General features: G+C 37.3%; 1 protein-coding gene across 3 annotated transcripts in view; it reads left to right on the top strand.

The window, feature by feature from the left end:
• EPS15 (epidermal growth factor receptor pathway substrate 15) overlaps positions 1–22,495 on the top strand; it is a 164,225-nt gene that overhangs the window by 92,109 nt on the left and 49,621 nt on the right. For all 3 annotated transcript variants that reach the window (XM_032634465.1, XM_032634456.1, XM_032634473.1), the window contains 3 exons: positions 1,985–2,057; positions 16,059–16,220; positions 16,618–16,815. In XM_032634465.1, coding sequence (XP_032490356.1) covers positions 1,985–2,057; positions 16,059–16,220; positions 16,618–16,815 — 433 coding nt within the window. The remainder of the gene's footprint in view (positions 1–1,984; positions 2,058–16,058; positions 16,221–16,617; positions 16,816–22,495) is intronic.

The raw sequence follows: 22,495 nt of genomic DNA, 5'->3' as shown, positions 1-22,495 counted from the left end.
AGTCCTTTGTAATCTGTTTTCTTTTTTCACTAAGTGAGCTTCCTTCTTTTGCTCTCCCATTCTTGTGTCTTGGCTGTGTTAAGTCAGCTCACTGCCTTCTTGCAGCCCTGTTTTCCTGCATGCACACTTTATCTTCTGACCAGGCACAGTGACAGCAGTTAACAGGGGAGCAAAAAAGGATTGAATACAAACATGCACATTAGTGTGTGCAGTTTTGGTCTATGATACCATGTTGCGTCTTCTGTTTTTGTCATTATCTACTGTCAGAAAGGAGGAGCTGAGCTGATATTGACCTAGTGTGGAATGCCTGAGGATTTGGGATGAAGGGAGGAGGCTAGTGTTTCATGTGACTGATCTTTGACATGCTGCGGCAGGACTGAAAACACTCTTCTCACTTAAGGAGGAAAGAAAAAATTTCTAAGATTTCACTTGCAGAATTTGTGGCATATATTTAGATGTTTCTTCCTGTGTTTTTCTAGTTTTCAATTTTATCTAATTTTATAAGGATTGGAAGTGGGGAATGAACTTTGCTTAATAAGTAGATTGAGGTATTATGGGAGTAACGGGCTGCAACAATGATTCACATGGTAAGAGAATGTTTAAAATCTCCACTGACATCTTGAACCACATTTTGACCCATCTGACAAACGGTTAGTGAGCTCCTTGGCCATCTCAAGTATTTAAAAGTAACAGTATACAAATAACTTCATTATTGTGCTTTTTTCCCTCCCATATAAATCTTAAGAGCATTGCACCTGCATATCCAAAACAGTTGATTTTTGTCTACATTTAAAATCTCACCACAAAAAAGGTGAGAAATATAAATGTAGCATGTAGTTTTCCCTTAAGTATCTCCTTTGGTGTAATTTTCTCACTTTACTTTATGCCTCAGCTTAATGGAGGCTGATCCTCTGTTTGGGTTATGTCTGGGATGAAACTGAAATATAGTCATGAAGCTCTAAGAAGAAACTCTGCAGTACTAATCTGGAGGACTTATTGAATGGCATCCTCCCTTCTTATTGCCTTCTTTTACCTTTCCCCCACCCCAAAAATGTATTGCTGCAGAAATCTATGGCTTTTTCCTCTCATTTTGTAGAAAAAGAATGTGAAAGGAGTGGGGGTGGGGTGGGTAGACTTCAGTACAAACGGGCATTTAAATTTGTTATGTCAAAAAAAAATAGCTCTGTTTTGTAATTCTGAATTTAAGGTTGCTTAAGATTCACTTTAGGAATCCAGCTCTGATGGAAGCATGTAAGACTTTAGATAATGATGTTTCAAACTAAAAGTGGATCCTAACATGTTTGACCTGAAGAGTAGAAAGAGATAAATGCTAATGTGATTCTTTTTTTACTTAGTGTACATTGTCTTATATATTTGATCAGTTGGTATTTATGGGTGATCCTAAAATAGCTTTTGAGCAGATGTGGTATTTAATAGAGCAAATGGCCTGTATTTTGACGATCTTTTTCTATTTTCTCTGTTGTTTCATTCTAAAATTGGCGCACACAAGTGAGATTTAAGAGGAAATTAACACTTCAGTAAATGTCCTTTTCCCTAATTTTGTTGACTGTTTCTATTAGCCATTTTCATTTTATTTGACAGTGATACTTAAGAGTTAAGCTTCAGAGCTGATGCAACTCCTCCTTTTTTTCACCAGCAATTTTCATTGGGCAGCATTTCCATAGCAACAGTGAGATCAGTGAAACCTGAGTGTTTCATTGATTATTTTTCTCCTCTTCCTTTTTTAATCTATTCTCTCTTCACCACATTTTAGTGAGAAAGCGATTTTTTTTTTTACAAACAGAGCTTATATTGATTTCTATTCCATAAATAGTTAAAAGAGGGTAGAAAAATCTGCCCTTCATTTAAAAATTGAATGTTTCACTATGTATTTAAAAAACGATTCAGGATTAGGAGGATGGATAACCATACCAGCTGTAGCTGATGTTCTCAAATATTCTTGCATTGTTTGCTGGTCTTCTAGGGAAAAGAATAATGTGGAACAGGACCTTAAGGAGAAAGAAGATACTATTAAACAGAGAACAAGCGAGGTTCAGGTATGTGAACTGTAAAATTCAGTATTCCATATCTGATTTAGGAGGATTCATTTTAAATGTATGGGGTCGTTTACTATGTGATGGTTGTGGTATTGATGAGTAGGTCAAGGGAATGCCTATTATTTATGTGATATAAATCTTTATCTTTTTGCAAAATGATTATTTTTCTCCTAATTCTGGCCTGCAAAGATTGCACTACAATGATCAAGCAGTATTTTTCAGTGTAAATTTCTAGCTTTAAAGGTATTTTAAGATGATATTTATCTGCATATTATATCCTTAAAGGTAAGTTTGAATGACTTATGATATAAATATTATTATGCCAATAAAACTGAATGAGTGAGATCATCATCATCATCATGAAAACGCAGATTGCTTTTCCATGGGTGTGAGATTTTGTTAGCTAGGAGACCTAGTATTTTAAAGGACTGTCTCTCATAATACTGATAGGGTGGGAAATGATATGGAACAATTTACAGTAGTATTTTATAAGTTGCTTAGTAGCCAGGATATCTTAAACTTTGGCATAAAGAGATTTAATTCATTTTCACTAAGTGCTAAGTAGCTTCATTTTACAAATAGAAAAGACAATAAAACTTCAGTTTCTGATGGGGAAATGACACAAAAGAGGTATTTCAAACATTAAAAATACAGAAAATTGGGCAGTGTTGCATTTAGAGCAGTAAGCAATGCATGTGATCATGTTATTGGAGCACCGCTTCTTAAATGCCACACCAGCACATACAGGAGGTTGGATATCAAAGCACTGGTAGCAGTTGCCAGTAAGAGCTCATGGATGGGCATTTCTTAACATGTTACTTGTATGTTGGATTTCCTTGTCCTGATAGTTTGCAATGGGCAAAAACTCTAAAATTGTTAGATCCATTATTTTGTTTTAATGTAGCACATTCACCAGAGATTGTCTGACAGGTGGACCATGCTAGGGTGGGGAGAATGATTTACTGAGGGGCTGAGGAAGAAGCCAGAGAGAGAGACTTCTTATTAGAAGTTGATTCCATTATTGTACTTATTTTTCTGGAATTTTCTTAAAGGTAATACAAAGTTAAGAGATGATCACTAATATATTTCTCTTTGTGGTAGTGAGATATGGAATGGTTACCTCAATTATATTATTTTTGTGCAATTTTTCAACTTCTTAAGAAATGCAAGAGTCATAGACTTTAAGCAGTTATTGCTGAAAATAGCTTAAGAATGGAATATAAAATCTCAAAAGTTTTCTCAATCTGAAGCGGTAGTTATAGTTACTGATATAATATTGGACAGCTTCTAAATTTAGCTAGATAATGTTTCAAAGTACAAACGTTTTTGCAGTAGACAATATTTTTTTATTTGTGTACATCTATCTATGGTTTTTCACTATTGCATCTTTTGAGGATGTGAATTTTAAATAGCCACTTTGGGAGAACACTAAAATTTACATTGTTCTTTTCAGGCTAAATCGGCTACTCTCGAATATTTGATTTCTTATATTTATAGAAGTTTTGTTATCAGTCAAAATTGCTTTGTTATATGCTTGTCCTTCTTTTACTTAGTGGTGATGGTAAGGTATATGTTAATTCTTAAGCTTTGCCAAATCCAAAATGTGTGCTTGGCAGAGGAAGTCTAAATTGTTGAATTTTTTTGCATAAGGTGCTGTAAATAAAAGATATCTTGGGGCGTGGTTAGTATAGGCCAAGTTCTAATGGTTGAGCGTGCAAGTTCATTGAAAAAAGAACGCAGGATTAAAGCTTTGCATTAGTAGATTCATTACTCATTCCACCCCAATACAGGTGTTGTATTGTCCATGGTAATGAGATACTAGATTAAGAATAACATGGATAATTGACATCTACAAGTAATTAAAACTTTTCATTTTAGTGATTATTTTCAATTTTCTGGAGCAAGACAACTTACCTGAAAATGATAACAAGTGTATTGTATTACCTATTGAGTTAACTCTGATTTAGCCATTGGTAATGAGGCACAGAGTAGGAATAACATGAATAATTAAGATCTGTAACTAACTTGAACTCCTAATGCTTATTTTCTAATTTCTCTGGCAAAAGGCAGTTTACTAGAGCTTATTAATAACTATCAGAATCAAAGAACTTCACTGCTTCTTTCTGACCCCACTTTCTAATGTAGGTGCTAATGAATAATGCCAAAATGAAGACATCAAGGGAGAAGTAAGGGAATATTGACCATCAGTAAATGTCTTTCTGCCTAATCCAAACTTGGCTTTTCTGAGTATTCTTGCTTTTCTCCATATTTATAAAGTCACAGATAGTGATTATATGAGCTCATATCTCAAGCACAGAAACCAAATTTTCAACGCCTCTTTAGATGTGACCAAAGTGCCAAAAGATTAGTTTTTTTTTAGCATTTATATAGTCTCCCTAATTCAGTTAAATTAGGAAATCTGCTACATAATTAATTTCTACATGTTTGTTTCCTGTATGTATTCCCATGAATTACCATCTTGAAAACTTACAGTTCAAGACTTTTTTCTTAAAGAGCAAACCAGCAATTAACTTCCTATTTTATGTCGTGAGATGATCACTTAACTCATATGATGTACACTGCTAGTTTGTCAAGTTCCATGGAGAAATTAGGCCCAAAATGATCCAAGGAGGGGAAACTGTAAAAGGATATTCTATCTCAAATGTTTATGGTTTGAGCTTTTTGTTGTTACAGGGAGAAGGTAGACCCACATTCTTTCCTACCTTAAACTGCATATGTACAGTTCTATTAAAAATTTTCTTCAGGTAGTCAACACATATTTAGGAATTCACCCTCTCATATGTATGCTTTTCAGTTTTGCATAGAAGTTTATAGGAAACGACTTGGTATCAGACAAACTTAATTCAGTTCCTGGCTCTGGCTCTTCCAAGGTTTGAGATCCTAAGGAAGAAATTCAACCACTCTACACATTAGTTTTCTCTTCTGTAATATGAGATAATAAAAATACCAAACAGTTTGCTGTTAGAATAAAATGATATAATGCAGGTAAAGTGCCTCAGAGTGATTGGCACAAGGTAAGCATTCAGTATATGTTCTAATTAATAGTAGTATTCTATATCTTACTGTCATCTCTTTGTTACTCTCCATCGTCATGCTCTTTCTTCTCTGACTTCTATCTTCACATGGCTACATAGGACTAACCAATTTGAAAATACCTTTTTGTTGTTGTTGTTGCTGTCACTTTAGCTACCAGCCTGTTTTTCTCTATTGTTGTTTCTTTGTGTGGCCCTTTTCCCCCTTCCTAGCTTTTCAGTAACCCTACTTAGTTTCCTGTTCACCCATACCATTGTGCTTAATTTATCTCCCCAGGACCAAGAATAATCTTAAGGCCAAATCCATTGGTCCTTCCTACATTGGTTACTGACTTCTTGGGTTGCATTCTCCTAGATATTCATAGCCCCACCTCTTTGACCTTTTGCTTCTGTTGCCTTTGCCAGGGACAGACGGACACACTCTGACCCCCTCTTTCCTCCCTTTTCCATACCCCCTGTAATCCGTATACTGATAACTCACAAATATTTGTCAAGCCCTCAGTTCTCTTGAGTGCTAGTCTGACATCTCCAGTTAGGCATTTTGAGGTTTATCATTTCAAAGCCAGTATATCTAAAATGAGTCTCATCTTGTTGAAAAAAATTGGCTTCAAGTTTTGAACTTTTCTGTTTCTGTCAGTGTTTTTCTTTCTCACTACTGCCACCCCTATCACCTAACATCTGAAATTTTGACGTCAGATGTAAGTGCTTACTCCATCCTCCTCCTGACTTTCTTCCTAAACCAATTTTAGTTATGACTCTCAGATGTGAAAATCTTTACTGCTGCCCACTGCCACTGTTAATAATGGGAGGATGTCATCCTCATGGATATATTGGAATTGGAAAAAAATTATAGGCCATCCTCTTGTACTACTTATTTTTTGATTGCCTGCCTCTGAACTGTGCGCCATACACATGCTCTTTTTTATTCCCACCCTTATACCTTTTGTTGTTGCAACCTAGAATGTTCCTTACCCCCTGCTTATGTGAATTCTACCCATGCCTTAAAGTCCAGCTCAAACTGACCACTTTTCTAAACTTTCTCTTCTCTGTCCCTTCAGTCTATACCTGTCTTTCCTGTGTTGGAACTCCCAGAGAAGTGTGTGTACACTTATATGGCACGTTCAGTACGTTACCTTATTGTACTATTTTAATGTGTATGTATATAGATTCCAATATCTTATAGCTTACATTGTGAGCTCCTTAAGCTTAGAAATTGTACCTTGGATCTTATTTTTCACTATGTATGGTAATGTATTCTTAGATGGAGGTAAATTTAAGGAAGATACTGACAGTAGAAATGAATAAACTTCCATTTTGTGCATGAAATTAAAAATAGGGCAACACACACTCAGAAACCACAGGCAGAATGGATCAGGAGCACAGCTGGTATCATGAAGAGTCAGACATTTCCATATTGTTCATACTACCTTCATGAGAGAGAAGCTCCCAATTATTGAAATGTTATCAGTAAAGATTTAGTAGTTCATAGTAATTGCCCATATTTTTTTTCCCTAGATGAAGAAGGATGGCTTATTTTGGGTAGAAATAAAATTAGATACATGAGCTCAACATTCTTTTCCTGGCGATAATGTTCTTAGAACATGCTGAGAAGCATATGATTGAGAAATAAAGGCAGGCTGTTAGTAGGGTTTTCTAACATCTACCCTAGTTTAATAGACTGCCTTTCTGGTCTTTGACTTAAACATCTTGCTCTATAGTTGATACTTTTTTATATGAAGACTATTCCTAGGGGCTTCCCTGGTGGTGCAGTGGTTAAGAATCCTCTTGCCAATGCAGGGGACACGGGTTCGAGCCTTGGTCCGGGAAGATCCCACATGCCGCAGAACAACTAAGCCCGTGCACCACAACTACTGAGTCTGCGCTCTAGAGCCCGCGAGCCACAACTACTGAGCCCATGTGCCACAACTGCTGAAGCCCACGTGCCTAGAGCCCATGCTCCACAACACGAGAAGCCACCCCAATGAGAACACACCGCAACAAAGAGTAGCCCCTGCTCTCCCCAACTAGAGAAAGCCCACGCGCAGCAACGAAGACCCAACACAGCCAAAAATAAATAAATTTTTAAAAAAGGAGAGAATATTCCTATAACTTCCATTTTGAGAATTAGGCCAACGTAACGAATGTACCTGATTATTTATAGTTTTGGATTAAGTCTGTAGAATTTTTTTTTAATCACTTAAATAGCATTTTCTGTAAGATTACCAAAATACTTCAAGTTACCTTTGTTCTTTTTAATAGTCTTCAAGTATGGATATACTAGTGTACAAGTATAGATATACTGTATATATGGTTTGGGTTTTTTTTTAAGTTTTATTCATAAACTAGTGTCCTGCTGTTTATTTTTTACTCTGTATTTATATGAAACAGATACAAATGTATTCATATTTCATAGATTTACCTCTTTAGTTGTACAACTGACTTGGGTTGCTAAAATTAATTATTTTATTCTTAAATATAGCTGAGAATTTTTAAATCTTTTTTTCTTTTTTTTTTTTTTTTTTTTTTCGGTACGCGGGCCTCTCACTGTTGTGGCCTCTCCCATTGCGGAGTACAGGCTCTGGACGCGCAGGCTCAGCGGCCATGGCTCACGGGCCTAGCCGCTCCGCGGCATGTGGGATCTTCCCAGACCGGGGCACGAACCTGTGTCCCCTGCATCGGCAGGTGGACTCTCAACCACTGCGCCACCAGGGAAGCCCTAGCTGAGAATTTTTATGTATTTGTTTAAATTTTATTTCCACTACCCCCCGTAGCACATCAGGGAATATGGAGGAATGGGGACAAATTTATCATTTTCTTTAACTTGTGTGATTTCTAGAAAATAGGACACTTTCCTTGAAATTTATTTTTCTTATTTTTTTGAAATTTATTTTAAAATAAAGCCAAGATCCCAGTTCAAGGATCCCTTCATTCCTGGATGATGAACCTTGGATGTGGCTTGCTTTGGTATTTTTCTAAAACAGACCTTGGCAACGCATTACAGAAGTCTTGTTCACTTTATCCTTGCCATTTTCTAATTGCTGCTATCCTCTTTTCTTTTGTTGTTGATGACACAGGTGAGTAAGTAGAGCATGATCATGGAAAGTAGAACGTAACTAGGAAGGCATCTGCAAATGTCTTTATTCACTCACTTGATGAGATGGCATTTGATAGTAACTGAGGTTGCGCACTAATTCAGGAGAGGATTTTCCCAAAGGGCTACCTTAAGATAAAAAGAAAGTTATCCTAGTTTAGTGGAAGACACTGTTTGCAAGAGAACCTGCTGCTGCCCTAGTCAAGGGTGGGCAGGAGGTGGGGGCAGGGAGGGAGATGTACATCTGTTGACTTTACTTAGTCTCAGGATAAGCAAGTCTGTACCAAAATAAAATAGCCAAGTATATTTGGATATTGAAATTTTTGTGAAAATGCATTACAGTGGTAGTAGTCTTACCAAGTAATTTTACAGTGAAGTTTGATTCTTATTCTTGTTCACGTGTATGTTTGCATCTGTTCATTTTGATTTTGTGCAGTTTACTAAGTTTGCTTACTGAAAAAGACCTTTGTGTGTGTGGATTAATGTTGGAATTTTTTTTAGAGAAGATCTTTTTCATATTTAGATGAGACATGGAGAAACATTAATTATAATTAATTTTAATGTGGACATCTATCCAACTTAAAATATATCACTAATGTGAGGTAGTTTCTCAGTAACCTTTCGCTTAAGGCCTGTGCTTTTGTGTTACTATGTGGATTTTTACTATAGCCAAGAAGTGAGGTTGGGAAATTTGAGTGAATGTGTTTGCTCTTTGGAAGAGAAAGGGCAAGAATGAGTAAATATTATATTGGCTTGTTTATTCCCTTTCCTCTTGCATAAACTTTTCTTCTAGGGGTGCGTTTAAAGTGACTCTCTAAAAATGCAAGTTCTGAAATCTGGTTCATTTTATTAAAGGAAACCAGCATCAATCCCACTATTGGTAGTTCATACATAAAAATTCAGTTACATTGGAATATTTTTATATTGGTATGAAACCATGAGAGGTATGTGATACTTAAAAAACTGCAAACTTGACATTTTATGATTATAAAGGTAATATGGGTCCCTAGTAATCATGTAAAATAAAGAAAAATATAAAAGGAAAGAAACCCTACAATTTCACGTTCCAGGGAGAGCCGTTGTTAACATTTTGCTATATTTTCTATGAATGTATATAAATGGCTTTATATTTATTTGCCATTATACTGTATATGCCTTTGTATTCAACTTTTAATTTTTATTATTTTTTATGTTTTTGGCTGTGTTGGGTCTTCGCTGCTGCGCGTGGGCTTTCTCTAGTTAGACAGCGAGTGGGAGCAACTCTTCGTTGCGGTGCACGGGCTTCTCCTGCGGTGGCTTCTCTTGTTGCAGAGCACGGGCTCTAGGTGCGCGGGCTTCAGTAGTTGCCACGGGCCCTAGAGTGTGCGGGCTTCAGTAGTCGTGGCTCGCGGGCTCTAGAGCGCAGGCTCAGTAGTTGTGGCACATGGGCTTAGTTGCTCCACGGCATGTGGGGTCTTCCCGGACCAGGGATTGAACCCATGTCCCCTGCCTTGGCAGATGGATTCTTAACCACTGTGCCACCAGGGAAGTCCCTGTATTCAACTTTTAAAAATTAGCATTATGTCCTAGACATTTTCTTACGTTACATGACCCTTTTAAGGCAAATTTTATTTTTCTAATTGTACTTACAATGTAAGTAGAGACATCATAATTACATCTATTTATATAAAGACTGGGTATTGTTAGTGATGTGAAGTCCAAGATTTTTCTTCGGGGTTTGGGAGAGGGTAGGAAATTAGACTAGAATATTCGAAGATGGGAATAAGTAACATATTTTTCCTATTCCTATTAAGCATTTCTTTAAAAATGCTTTTTGGATCAGTATATCATTATATATAAACCATATAATAATTTTATGAACAGAGTATTGACAGTGGGTTGTTTTCCCAAATCTAAAATTACTTCAGATCTGCAGGTGGCATACTTTCAAAATATTTTGTAATTAAATTATGAGAATTTTTCAAACCACTGTAGTTTTTCAAGCTACTGCGTTAAAGTGAAGCTGTTACTATGCCTTTCTGAGGAGTAAGAATAAAATATAATATAAATGTAAAAAAAGAAATTCATAAGTTTAAAAGCATGAGAAAGATATATGCCACAGTGACATGCTAAATCAGTAAAGATTATTTCCATATAATGGAAATTTTATTATTTAAAAAAATTTTTTAAACTTTTTGGCTGTGCCACGTGGGATGTGGGATCTTAATTCCCTGACTAGGAGTTGAACCCGGGTCCCCTGCATTGGAAGTATGGAGTCTTAACCACTGGACCGCCAGGAAAGTCCCTGGAAATTTTTTTTTTTTTTTTTTTGCGGTACGCGGGCCTCTCACTGTTGTGGCCTCTCCCGTTGCAGAGCACAGGCTCCGGACCTGCATGCTCAGCGGCCATGGCTCATGGGCCCAGCTGCTCCGCGGCATGTGGTATCTTCCCGGACCGGGGCACGAACCCGTATCTCCTGCATCATCAGGCAGACTCTCAACCACTGCACCACCTGGGAAGCCCCCCTGGAAATTTTAAATGTCAAATCAGTCTTGGTCTATTGACTGTACAAATATTGAATCAGTATAGAAATTTAGATATTATTTTAATTTAACAAAATGCATTTATTATAGGTCAGTTAGAGGCTAGTTTTAATATTTTGCTATAGTTTAAATGCAGAGTGAAGCTTTCCCATAGTATGTTGAAAGAACATAAAGCCCTTTCTGTCAGCCTCAGGCACGTTTCCCACTAGTTTCTCCCAGATACTAGAATCCTTGTGATAGTTACGAATCATTGCGTAATTAATCGTCTGGAATGTGCGAGGTATTGTACTAGATTGTGGAACCTCTAAGAAAGATGAGGCATTGGCTCTGTCCTTCAGCAGGTTATTATTTAGAGGTAACTATAATACAGTGTAGTAAGTGTCATAATAGAGGTTAGGTACAAACTGCTGTAAGAGCACAGGTAAAGGAACTTCAAGGTGGGTCAGAGGATATTAAATTTGGCTGGGCCTTGAAGAATGAAAAGTGAGCTTCCAGATAGCAATGGTGTGGAAGGGCATTCAAGGCAGAGCAGATGGTGTAGGAAAGGCACACGGACATTGAAGTATATTGTCTATTGGAGAAAGAGGGTCTATTGAGGATGGGGCACAGGTGACCACGAAGAAAAGAGGGTAGTAAAAGAGGAAGGATAATGTTGGGCCCAGAATTGAAGGTTCTAAGGTATCTTGTAGCCTGTTTTACTTTATCCTATAGATAAGAGGGAACCATCGCGTATTTTTGAAATAGCAGAGTGATTAAAGAAATCTCCTTTGCAATGAGTTATTTTTTAAAGAAAGTTAGACATTTGGAATAGGAGAAACAAAGGCAAAATAAATTATGAATCAGGAGAGGGACAATGAAAACTAGCATGTATCTGTTGAGAGCCAATGTGAGGTGCATATCTAAAGGTGTATCTCCATTTTGAGTGTGGATCGGTTAACAGTGTAAGCAAGGTTAAAAATTTAGGCATTAAAAAAAAATTTAGGCATGCTGCTAAATTAATAATAAAGTACTAGCAGAGCTCACCATTATGAATCTGTAATCACCTAGACTCATGGAATGTTAGCCCAAGAAGAGTCTTTCATTGATCATCCATTGTGTTGGCTCTTTTAAGGGAATTTTTTTTTTGTGGTACGCTGGCCTCTCACTGCTGTGGCCTCTCCCGTTGCGGGCCTCTCACTGCTGTGGCCTCTCCCGTTGCGGAGCACAGGCTCCTGACGCGCAGGCTCAGCGGCCATGGCTCACGGACCCAGCCGCTCTGCGGCATGTGGGATCCGCCCGGACCGGGGCACGAACCCGTGTCCCCTTCAACGGCAGGCGGACTCTCAACCACTGCGCCACCAGGGAAGCCCTAAGGGAATTTTTTAAGGAAAGCAGCATGGTAGTAGTTTTACTTTTAAATTGATCAGTTGGTTGAGAAAATATAAGTTAAAAAGCAATTATTAAAAACATTGTTCAGTGTCTTATTTAATCACAGAAACATCTGCATATATTTGAAAAATAGTGGCACATGTGTGAAAAATTTAGTCTACAGACAGTGTGTAGCATAGCATATAGCAGAGCTCAGACTCTGGAAGGAGAAATGAGAACCTACTGTATTGCACAAGGAACTCTACTCAATGCTCTCTCGTGACCTAAATGAGAAGGAAATCCAAAAAAAGAGGAGATGTGTGTATATATATAGCTGATTTACTTTGCTGTACAGTATAAACTAACACAATATTGTAAAGCAACTATACTCCAATAAAAATTTTTTTAAAAACCTAGTTTGAATTTATCACTTGCTTAATTGTATCTTTGAACAAGTTACTTGCTCATCTGTGCCTCAGTTTTCTCATGTGTAAAATGTGAATAATAGTATCTACGTCATAGATTTGTCATATGGGGTGTAAATGAGTGTAACAGTACCTAGCACAATGTAAGGGCCATTGAAAATGTTTGCTGTCATGTTGATGATGCGATCTTGTATAAGTCATGCAATCATTCAGAGACCTTCTGATAAGTTTTTCTTCTATTTTCTTAGATTCTTATTCTGATGAATGATCATTGGGGTCTTTGAATAGTATGTTATTTAAAGGATATTGTTACTTTTAGAAACTTGTGTTCACAATTTTACTTCACTCTCTTCGAGATCTCTGCCCACCTCGTGCAGACACATGCCTTAGGAGTTATCAATCCATTCTTCTTTCTCACCCGTGGTTCCTGGAGACAATCAAGTCCTAATTCCCTATGGAATCCTTTGTATATAATGAATTAACCTCTCTCCTGTGCATCTGCAGTGGTACTAGTAATTTACCATTCTTCAGAGAATTGGGAAAATAGTCATTCAAGTGATCTTCTCTGGTTCAAATGAGGAACCCCAGTTGTCAGAGGATGTGTAAATTTGGCCATCTTGGCTGCTGTGTTTCATGGTGGTAATGATAATGGCAAGGTTGCATTCATCTGTCTCTCAGCTCTCCCTTGTACAGAGATTTCCCACTGTATTTTTTTTAAATCTGTATCCGTTTTTTTAAAAATAAATTTATTTATTTATTATTTTTGGCTGTGTTGGGTCTTTGTTGCTGCATGCAGGCTTTCTCTAATTGTGGTGAGCGGGGGCTACTCTTTGTTGCAGTGCGCTGGCTTCTCTTGTTGCTGAGCACAGGCTCTAGGCTCACGGGCTTCAGTAGTTGTGGTGCGTGGGCTCTAGAGTGCAGGCTCGGTAGTTGTGGTGCACGGGCTTAGTTGCTCTACAGCATGTGGAATCTTCCTGGACCAGGGCTCGAACCTGTGTCCCCTGCATTGGCAGGCGGATTCTTAACCACTGCACCACCAGGGAAGCCCCTAACCTCTGTATCCTTTATCATTAAGCATAAGATCTAGCACATAGATGAATAAATAAACAGGTCATTTTCAGAATGGTTTATCTTTTTTTGTTTTAAGACATTTTCTTACACTGAGATCTGTATTTTCTTCTGCACATTTTAAAGTTTTGTCTTTCACATTAGGTCTATAGTATACCTGGAATTAATTTTTCTGTTTGGTATGATTTAGAGACTTATAATTTTTTTCTTCTTGCCATACGGGTATGCCCAGCATCATTTACTGAATAGTTAGTTCTCTTTTCCTCCAGTCAATTTTAATGTCATGCTTTCTCATCATTTTTTCTTTATATATCTAGATCTGTGTCTAAGTTCTGTTTTCTCTTCCTTTGATCTGTTTGTCTATCCTTGCATCAAACCAAGCTGTCATAGTTATCTTAGCTTTCCAGTAATTCATAATATCTTATAGGGTAAGTCCCTTTTACATTTTATAATGCTGTTTTTGGTTTTTTTCTTTGTTCTTCCAAATAATTTTTAGAATATGTTCTTCCAGAGCTTTTCAGGTTCCTTGGAAAATCTTGTTAGGATTTTCATTGGAGTGTATAGATTAATTAGGAGAGAATTAACACCTTTACTGTGTTATTCATCATTCACTAAATAGTAATGGAGTACCTCTTGTATACTGGGAACTGGGAATATAGCAGTGAACAAAATTCGCAAATATCCCTGGACTCATGGAGCTTACATTCTAATAGAAGGAGATACGTTCTATTACTCATAGTAGCCAAAACTAGGATCAGTCTAAATGTCCATCAAAAGTATATCCATACAATGGAATACTACTAAGCAATAGAAAGGAACAAACTACGTATACATGCAGTAACATGGATGAATCTCAAAATATACTGGGTATAAGAATACAGTAGGCTACAAAACAAAAAAAGAATACGGTAGACTACACATTACCATAGACTACATATTATATGATTCTATTTATATGAAATGTCTATAAAAGGTAAAATTATAGCAGCAGAAAGCAGGTCATTGGTTGCCTGGGGCTTGAAATGGGAATGAGAATTGACTCCTAAATGGTATGAAGGAACTTTTTAGGTTGTGGAAGTGTTATAAAACTGAATTGTGATGATCATTGCACAACTGTATATATTAACTAAAACTCACTGAGTTGTATACTTACAATGGGCACCTTTTATGGTTGTATAAATTATATCTCATAAAGCTATTTAATTATTTTATGCCAACTCAGATGCAACTTGAAAACATGCTAAGTCGCAAAGAAGCCAGTCACAAAAAAATACGTTGTATGAGTCCATTCATATAAAATATCTAGAACAGACAAAGCTATAGAGATAAAAAGTAGATTGGTGGTTGCCTAGGGCTGGAGTGATTGGGAGGGAAATAGGGAGTGACTTGCTAACGGGTATGGGGTTTCTTTTTGCAGTGACAAAAATGTTCTAAAATTGTTGTGGTCATGGTTCCACAACTCTGTAAATATACTAAAAACCATTGACTTTAAATGGGTGAATTGTATGATATGTAAATTATCTCAATAAAAGCTCTTCTAGAAAATAAATAAAATTATATGCTGTATATGAAGGAGAATCAGTGGAGGGAGATGGTGGTGGGTGATGGTGAGGAAGGCCTCACTGAGAAGTTAACAGTTGAGCAAAGACTTCAAAGAGATGGGGGATTGAGGCATGTGGATACTTGGGGGAAGAACTTTCTAGGAAGAGGGGATAATCAGTGAAAGATCCCGAGAAGGGAGCATATCTAACAGGTTTGAGAAGCAGCAGTAAGGCCAGTGTGGCTGAAATAGAGTGGGCAAGGGAGAGAGCAGTAGGAAATGAAGCGGGAGATGGGATCACGTGGGGCCATTGTAAAGACTTGGGTTTTTACAGTAAGGGAGATGGGAAGTCAGTGCAGAGTTTTGCGTAGAGGAGTGACATCATCTGACGTAGGTTTTTAACAGTGGCTGCTGTGCTGAAAATAAACTGCAAGGTAGCATGCATGGAAGAAGGGAAACCAATTAGAAGGCAGCAATCTAGGAGAGAGAGAAAAGTGACTGGGACCAACGTTGAAGAAAAACGTGGCCAGTTTTTAAAGTATATTTTGAAGGAAGGAGCAAAAAATTTGCTGACAGATTGGAGATGAGATGTGAGAGAAAGAGAAGAGTCAAAGAAGATGCTATATTTTTTGGCCAGAGAAACTGAGAGGGGGGAAGATGGAGGATAAAGCAGATGGGGTGGGGGAAATGCCAGGAGTTCTGTTTTTGATATGTTAGAGAAGCCCATCAGACATCCAAGGATGGATTTGAGTAAGCGAATTGAATTTCTAAATCTGGAATCTAGGGAAGAAGTCCTCAAGTAAAGATTGTATTTAAAGCTGTGAATCCTCCAATCCATCAACACAATGTACTTAATAAGATGAGACTTTACTTTCCCTTAAGATAGGCTTTTATAAATTGTTAACCTTCCCCTGCCTCCAAAGATAATAAATACGTTAATTTCCCTGTATTTCAGGATCTTCAAGATGAAGTTCAAAGGGAGAATACTAATCTGCAAAAACTGCAGGCCCAGAAACAGCAAGTACAGGAACTCCTTGATGGGCTGGATGAGCAGAAAGCTCAGCTGGAGGAGCAACTGCAGGAAGTCAGGAAGAAGTGTGCTGAGGAGGCCCAGCTGGTAAAGTCTGGCGGTTTACTGCTGCCTGTATCTATACCTTAGTTGCTTTTGCTGGCTTAAGATGGAAACATTCTCTGCCTCTTGTTGCTTTTATTGTTAGATGGCAGTCTAGTCAACATGAAGTTCAGGGAATTGAAGGAGATGGGGCATGTTTCATCCAGAAATTACAGGGGAAGTAGGACACTTCATATATTTTTTTTCCAAATTTTAGTTGGAGGTATGGTACCTGTGCCTTCCACTCTCCTCTGTCAGTCCCCTGATTGCCCTTCTCTACAAAAAATACATAAAAAACCCACCAAAAAGTAAACTAAACAAATAAACCTAATGCATTATGGAATATTTTAATGACGTTTCTTTTTTTAATCCCCCTTTCTTCTCATTCACCTCCATGTTATAGATCTCATCCCTGAAAGCTGAATTAACTAGTCAAGAATCACAGATCTCCACTTACGAAGAAGAGCTGGCCAAAGCTAGGGAAGAGCTGAATCGCCTACAGCAAGAAACAGCAGAGTTGGAGGAGAGTGTGGAGTCAGGGAAGGCCCAGCTGGGCCCTCTTCAGCAGCACCTGCAAGATTCACAGCAGGAAATAAGTTCAGTAAGTCTTTGTGGCAGTGAAAAATACACTCAAATGGGCACTCACATACCCTTTTAGTAAATAATATTTTCTCGATCTGCTTCTTCTCCCTCTGCCTAGTTTATTTTTCATTTTCAGTCATTTTGTATGAATAGGCTTCTTGTCACCTGTCGTAAGTTAAAACTGTCACGTATCTTGTACATCTTATGGTTATTACTGGAGTCTGGTTGAGTGTGCAGGATTTGTAGTTAGATGGTTTAGGTTTAAATGCTGGCTCTGCCACTTACTGCCTCAATCTTCTCAGTATCAGATTCCTCATCTTTAAAATTGGAGGACTGGGGGGACTTGCCTGGTGGTGCAGTGGTTAAGAATCTACCTGCCAACGCAGGGAACACAGGTTCGAGCCCTGGTCCGGGAAGATCCACATGCCGTGGAGTAACTAAGCCCATGAGCCACAACTACTGAGCCTGTGCTCTAGGGCCCGCGAGCCACAACTACTGAAGCCCACATGCCTAGAGCCCCTGCTCCACAGCAAGAGAAGCCACTGCAGTGAGAAGCCCGTGCACCACAACAAAGAGTAACCCCCACTCGCCGCAACTAGAGAAAGCCCACGCTCAGCAATGAAGACCCAACGCAGCCAAAAATAAATTTATTTAAAAAAAAAATTGGAGAATTGGGAATTTTCTGGTGGTCAAGTAGTTAGGACTCTGCCCTTTCACTGCCAAGGGCCCAGGTTTAACCCCTGGTCGGGGAACTAAGATATCCCGTAAGCTGTGTGGCATGGCCAAATTTTAAAAAATAAATAAAATTGGAGAATTAACAGTACTCCTCTACCTCCTAGAGCTGCTTGTAAAGTTTCAGTGAGGCAAAACCAGTGAGACATTTGAGCACAGTGTTTGGTAAATAAGTGCTCAGTATGTGTTGCTTATTTTTATAAATAATAACCCAGTGCCTTCCCTTTTGGGATTCTTATCTTAAAATCAGTTTTGCTCATTTAGAGACCTGTATTTTTTGTAATTAGGAAATTGTTCTTTATATAGATAAATATGCAGTGTTATGGTAGATCAAGAATATAGATCCTTCGCTATGCTATTTCTTGACTTCCCTAAATGGAGAATAATATTTTATAGAATGATGGTAAGATGGTTAGATGTGCATAGAGATAATGTAGCCCATTCCTTTCATTTTGAATTTGAACAAATTGAAGCCAAGGAAGGTTAAGTAACTTGCCTATGGTTACATAGCCTTCAAAAGAGCCACAGCCTAAGATTCAGATCTTCTAAAACCTGGTCACTTAATTATTATACATAATGAAGACCTTCCCCTTGATATGCTTCCCTCCCCCCTCTTGCCTGGCAGGTGAATACCTGCTCACTCATCTTGCAAGACATAGCTTAACCTCTTATTTCTTTGTGGGATTTTCTGAACCCTGCCTTTATTGGACATTGTACTTCTGTTATAGCAATCATAACATTTCCCCCTGCACATTTGTTTACGTGTCTGTCTCCCTCAGTAGATGGAGCTTTTAGGTCTAGAAACATACATTTTTATCCTAACATTTAGCACAGTTCTTGTCCCAGTGTAGGTACTCAATAAACAGGTAGGAAACCCAAAAGAAAGTCATCCTAGTGGGAATGATACCAGATACATGGACAGTCTTTAAAATAGTTTTCTTTGAGTTTAAAAAAAACCTGTTGTTTAAAGTATAATTTATAGACCATAAAATTAACCAGTTTTTTCAGTGCTCTTTCTGCTCTGCCACCAAACACCATGGCAGTCTCTGTCATTGGAAATCAAAATGAACATGGTGCACTGGGCAGTGTTTCCTTTTCTTTTTTCCTTCAGTAATAACAAACAAGATTGCACAGTCACTCATAAAATGTTCGTTACTCTCCCCACCCAACAACATCCTGATTTTTAGTTTAAACTGTTAGCTTGAAGCAGTAGGCATTTCAACAATAAAAAAAACATTGTCTTTCCAGTATACCTTCAATTTTTTCTTATAAATATTCATTTGAATATTTCCATTTGTGGTGGAAGCTTGCTGATTTACTGGAAGTTGATTCTGTTCCCCGGAAATGTCACTTGGGTGGCCCTGCTGGGCTAAAATGCAAAGTCCAAGTACTGATTTTTGAACCCAGAGTTCTGTGTAAGATCCAAAAAAAAAATTAACCAGTTTTAAGGATCCAATTCAGTGATTTTCAGTAAATTTAGAGTTGCTCAAACATCCCAATCCAGTTTTAGAACATTTCCATCACTCCCAAAAGATCCTTGTGCCCATTTATAGTCAGTCCCCACTCTTACCCCTAGGTAACTACTAATCTATGTTTTGCTTCTATAAATTTGCTTTTTCTGAACATTTCACATAGAGAAAATCAAGCACTGTGTGGTCTTTCTCATGTGGTTTCTTTCACTTAGCATAATGTTTTTGAGGCTCATCCATGTTGTAGCATGTAACAATGTTATAGTCCATTGTATAAGGTATTTTGTTTACCCATTCATCAATTAATGGGCATTTGGATCCTTTCCACTTGTTGACTATTACAAATAATGCTGCTTTAAATTTTGTATCTGCATACAATTGTTTGTGTGGACATATGTCTTCATTTCTCTTGGATATGAAAGTTGTTTATATTGTAAAGTTATGTTAAACTTTTTTTTTTAACTTTAAATTGCCAAACTTTTCCAAAGTGGCTGTACCATTTTATGTTCCCCCTAGCAGTATATGAGGGTTCCAAGTTTCTCCACATTCTTACCAACACTTACTGTCTTTTTGATTATAGTCATTCCTGTAGATGTAAAGTGGTACTTCATAGTTTTTAATTTGTAATTCTCTTATGACTAGAGATGTTGATCATCTTTTCATGTGCTTATTAGCCATTTGTATATCCTTCTGGATGAAACATCTGTTTAAGTCCCTTGCCCATTTTTTAAAAATGGGTTCTTCTTATTATTAAATTATGTGTTTTTAAAAATATATATGTATTCTGGAGATAAGTCCTTTATCAGATAGTTAATTGATTTGCGAATAGTTTCTCCCAGTCTCTGGCTTGTCTTTTCATTTTCTTTTCTTTGACTTTTTTGAAAGAGGATTTCTTTCAAAGGAAGGAGCATAAATGAGAAAAATAGAAAGGACTCTGGATATTATAAATTATCAGAGAGAAAATAAAACAGTGTTTTTGAGCATGGAAAATAGTTTCAGCAGGCTGTACTACCAAGTGTGCCAGAATATATTTGGTATCTGTGAAAGGAATTAGATCCTTGTGTCTGATCTCCAAACCTTAAGAATAAACATACCAAACTGTTACACTTGACTCAGTGACTATATGTCTTTCCACAGAGGGCCTGTAAAAAAGAAGTTGCTCTCGAAAGCTTAACTATAGCTTTTTTGGGAAAAGAAATAACTGAAGAAAAATTTTCTGACTTGCTGAATTTTTATTTTTACTTCTTACCTTGTATTTGCAAGAAAACAAAGAACCTTTGACCTTAACTCTGTGTAACTTATACAATATATACTATTTATCCAAGTATTTCTGGCACTCTAAATGTTTATTGTACTTTTCTTGCACAATTTGCAAAGAGCTTGTGTTAGTTGTGTGATTTTTTTTTTTTTTTTTTTCCGTATCCTCTAAGTTTACGTAGAGAGTAAGGCTTAGTGACAGGTGCATGGGAGAACCAGACACAGGAGAGCCTAGTTGTGTTCACGATTCTATTGATTGTCTCAGAAATAACTATAAGGAACAAACTGTCCTAAACAGAACTTTCTGATAGGCAAGTATTTCACCCTACTGTTTCATCTGTATGATGGGTATTATTTTAGTATTAATTTTTAAATCTTATACTGCAAGGTAGTAGTGGGCATTAAAATTGATTTAATGGTCATGATAAATTTTTTAAATGAAATAAGGGAGAACAGGAAATATCAGCATGCATTACATGCAGTAAGGGTAAGTATTACTTCGTGGAACTTGTTTTACCACTGTATGTGCGTGTGTATGTGTATAATTATATATATGATGTATGCATCTATATATGTGTGTTTATGTATATAAATACACACAGAGAGACATATATAAACATATATATTTACTGGGTCAGGGAATCTATTTCTTTCTATGGATTAAAGTAAAAGTAAGTTTATAAGCCACTGCTCTGTAACACTAGGAATATACAAGGCCTATGCTGTGGATTAATAAATATGTAGTATTTTTGGATTGTTAGTTTAAATCCTAAATACAGTGCAGTTTGGTAGATATGTACATATATGCTTACTGATGCCCACTGTTTAAATTTATAAGCATAATAGTTGCGTTTTTCAGTGAACATATATTAAGCACTTACAGTATGCATCATTGTCCTAGATGTTGGAGATACAAAGTTGGTAACAAAAATTGTGGTCTCTACCCTCAGGCTCAAGTCTTTATCTTTTTAAAAATAGAGTGAATTAGTGGAAAAGGAACAGGAATATTTAATTGCTATAATAGTGAGAAATGCAGTGTGCCAGGCACTTTTACACACATTGTCCATCTTTTACATAGGGCTTTACTTTTTTTTTTTTTTTTTTTTTTTTTTGCGATACGCGGGCCTCTCACTGTTGTGGCCTCTCTCGTTGCGGAGCACAGGCTCCGGACGTGCAGGCTCAGCGGCCATGGCTCACGGGCCCAGCCGCTCCGCGGCATGTGGACTCTTCCCAGACCAGGGTACGAACCCGTGTCCCCTACATCGGCAGGCGGACTCTCAACCACTGCGCCACCAGGGAAGCCCAGGCCTTTACATTTTACAGAGTTCTTTCAAATCTATCTTGCTCCACTTAACATTCATCTATGGAGATAGTTCTTACTACCTTTATGGATTAAGAAATGGAGGCTTGGAGAGGTTACTTTGACTAAGATCACCTAACTAGAAGGTGATAGAGCTAGATTTACATCTGTCTCCCAGTCCAGATGTTCTTTTCCCAGGTTATGACCCTGAAAAGACCTTTGGTAAATTACAGATTCCAAATTGAGCAACTTAAAAACCTTATGGGGAATGTTAGGAGAATAAGATTAGGGAACAGAGCCTTGATTTACAAAATGTCAATAGGTAATTTTTATATTTGCTAAAAACAAAAAATATAACATGCTAATAAAGAGGACTCCAATATAATTTAAAAATGTATATTTTTTGTGAAAATGAGTGCTATTCAGTAAAATTCCTTTTATTATTCCTTTTCACTAGAAACAATTTTGATTCTGCTATCAGTTTCTTTGAGGTATATGTAAATTTGTTTTTATTGTAGACGTTGGTATAAATAAGCATTTTTTCCTTCCTCTGGTGCCCCACATTTTTCTTTTTATATATATTACAATTTATTGCATACCATTTTTTGTCCCACTGTTGTCCCAGGTGTATAAAGTCACTTGGCTATTGAGATAAAAAAAAGTCCTTTATTTAACCTGTTTGGCATACCTTAGATTTAGAGACTACTTCCTAGGGCTCTAGCCCATTAATAAGTAATGCCACAGGATAGAACACTAGCTTATTTCACCTCTGTCTTCACTTCTCTTCTTCCCAATAGGAGTATGGATGGCTCCAAAGTCTTGTGTACTCTCCCTCAACTTCCTTTCTCTCTCCTAAAGCTTCATCACAAAATCTTCTCTTGCTCTGCCACTGTGCTTTTTCCTAGTACCCTGACCTTTTTTCTAATTATATTCTAAAGGAC

Source organism: Phocoena sinus, chromosome 1, assembly GCF_008692025.1.
Source record: "Phocoena sinus isolate mPhoSin1 chromosome 1, mPhoSin1.pri, whole genome shotgun sequence".
Lineage (NCBI taxonomy): Eukaryota > Metazoa > Chordata > Mammalia > Artiodactyla > Phocoenidae > Phocoena > Phocoena sinus.
Note: the sequence above shows the minus strand (reverse complement) of the source record. Positions and strands in the feature narration are given on the sequence as shown.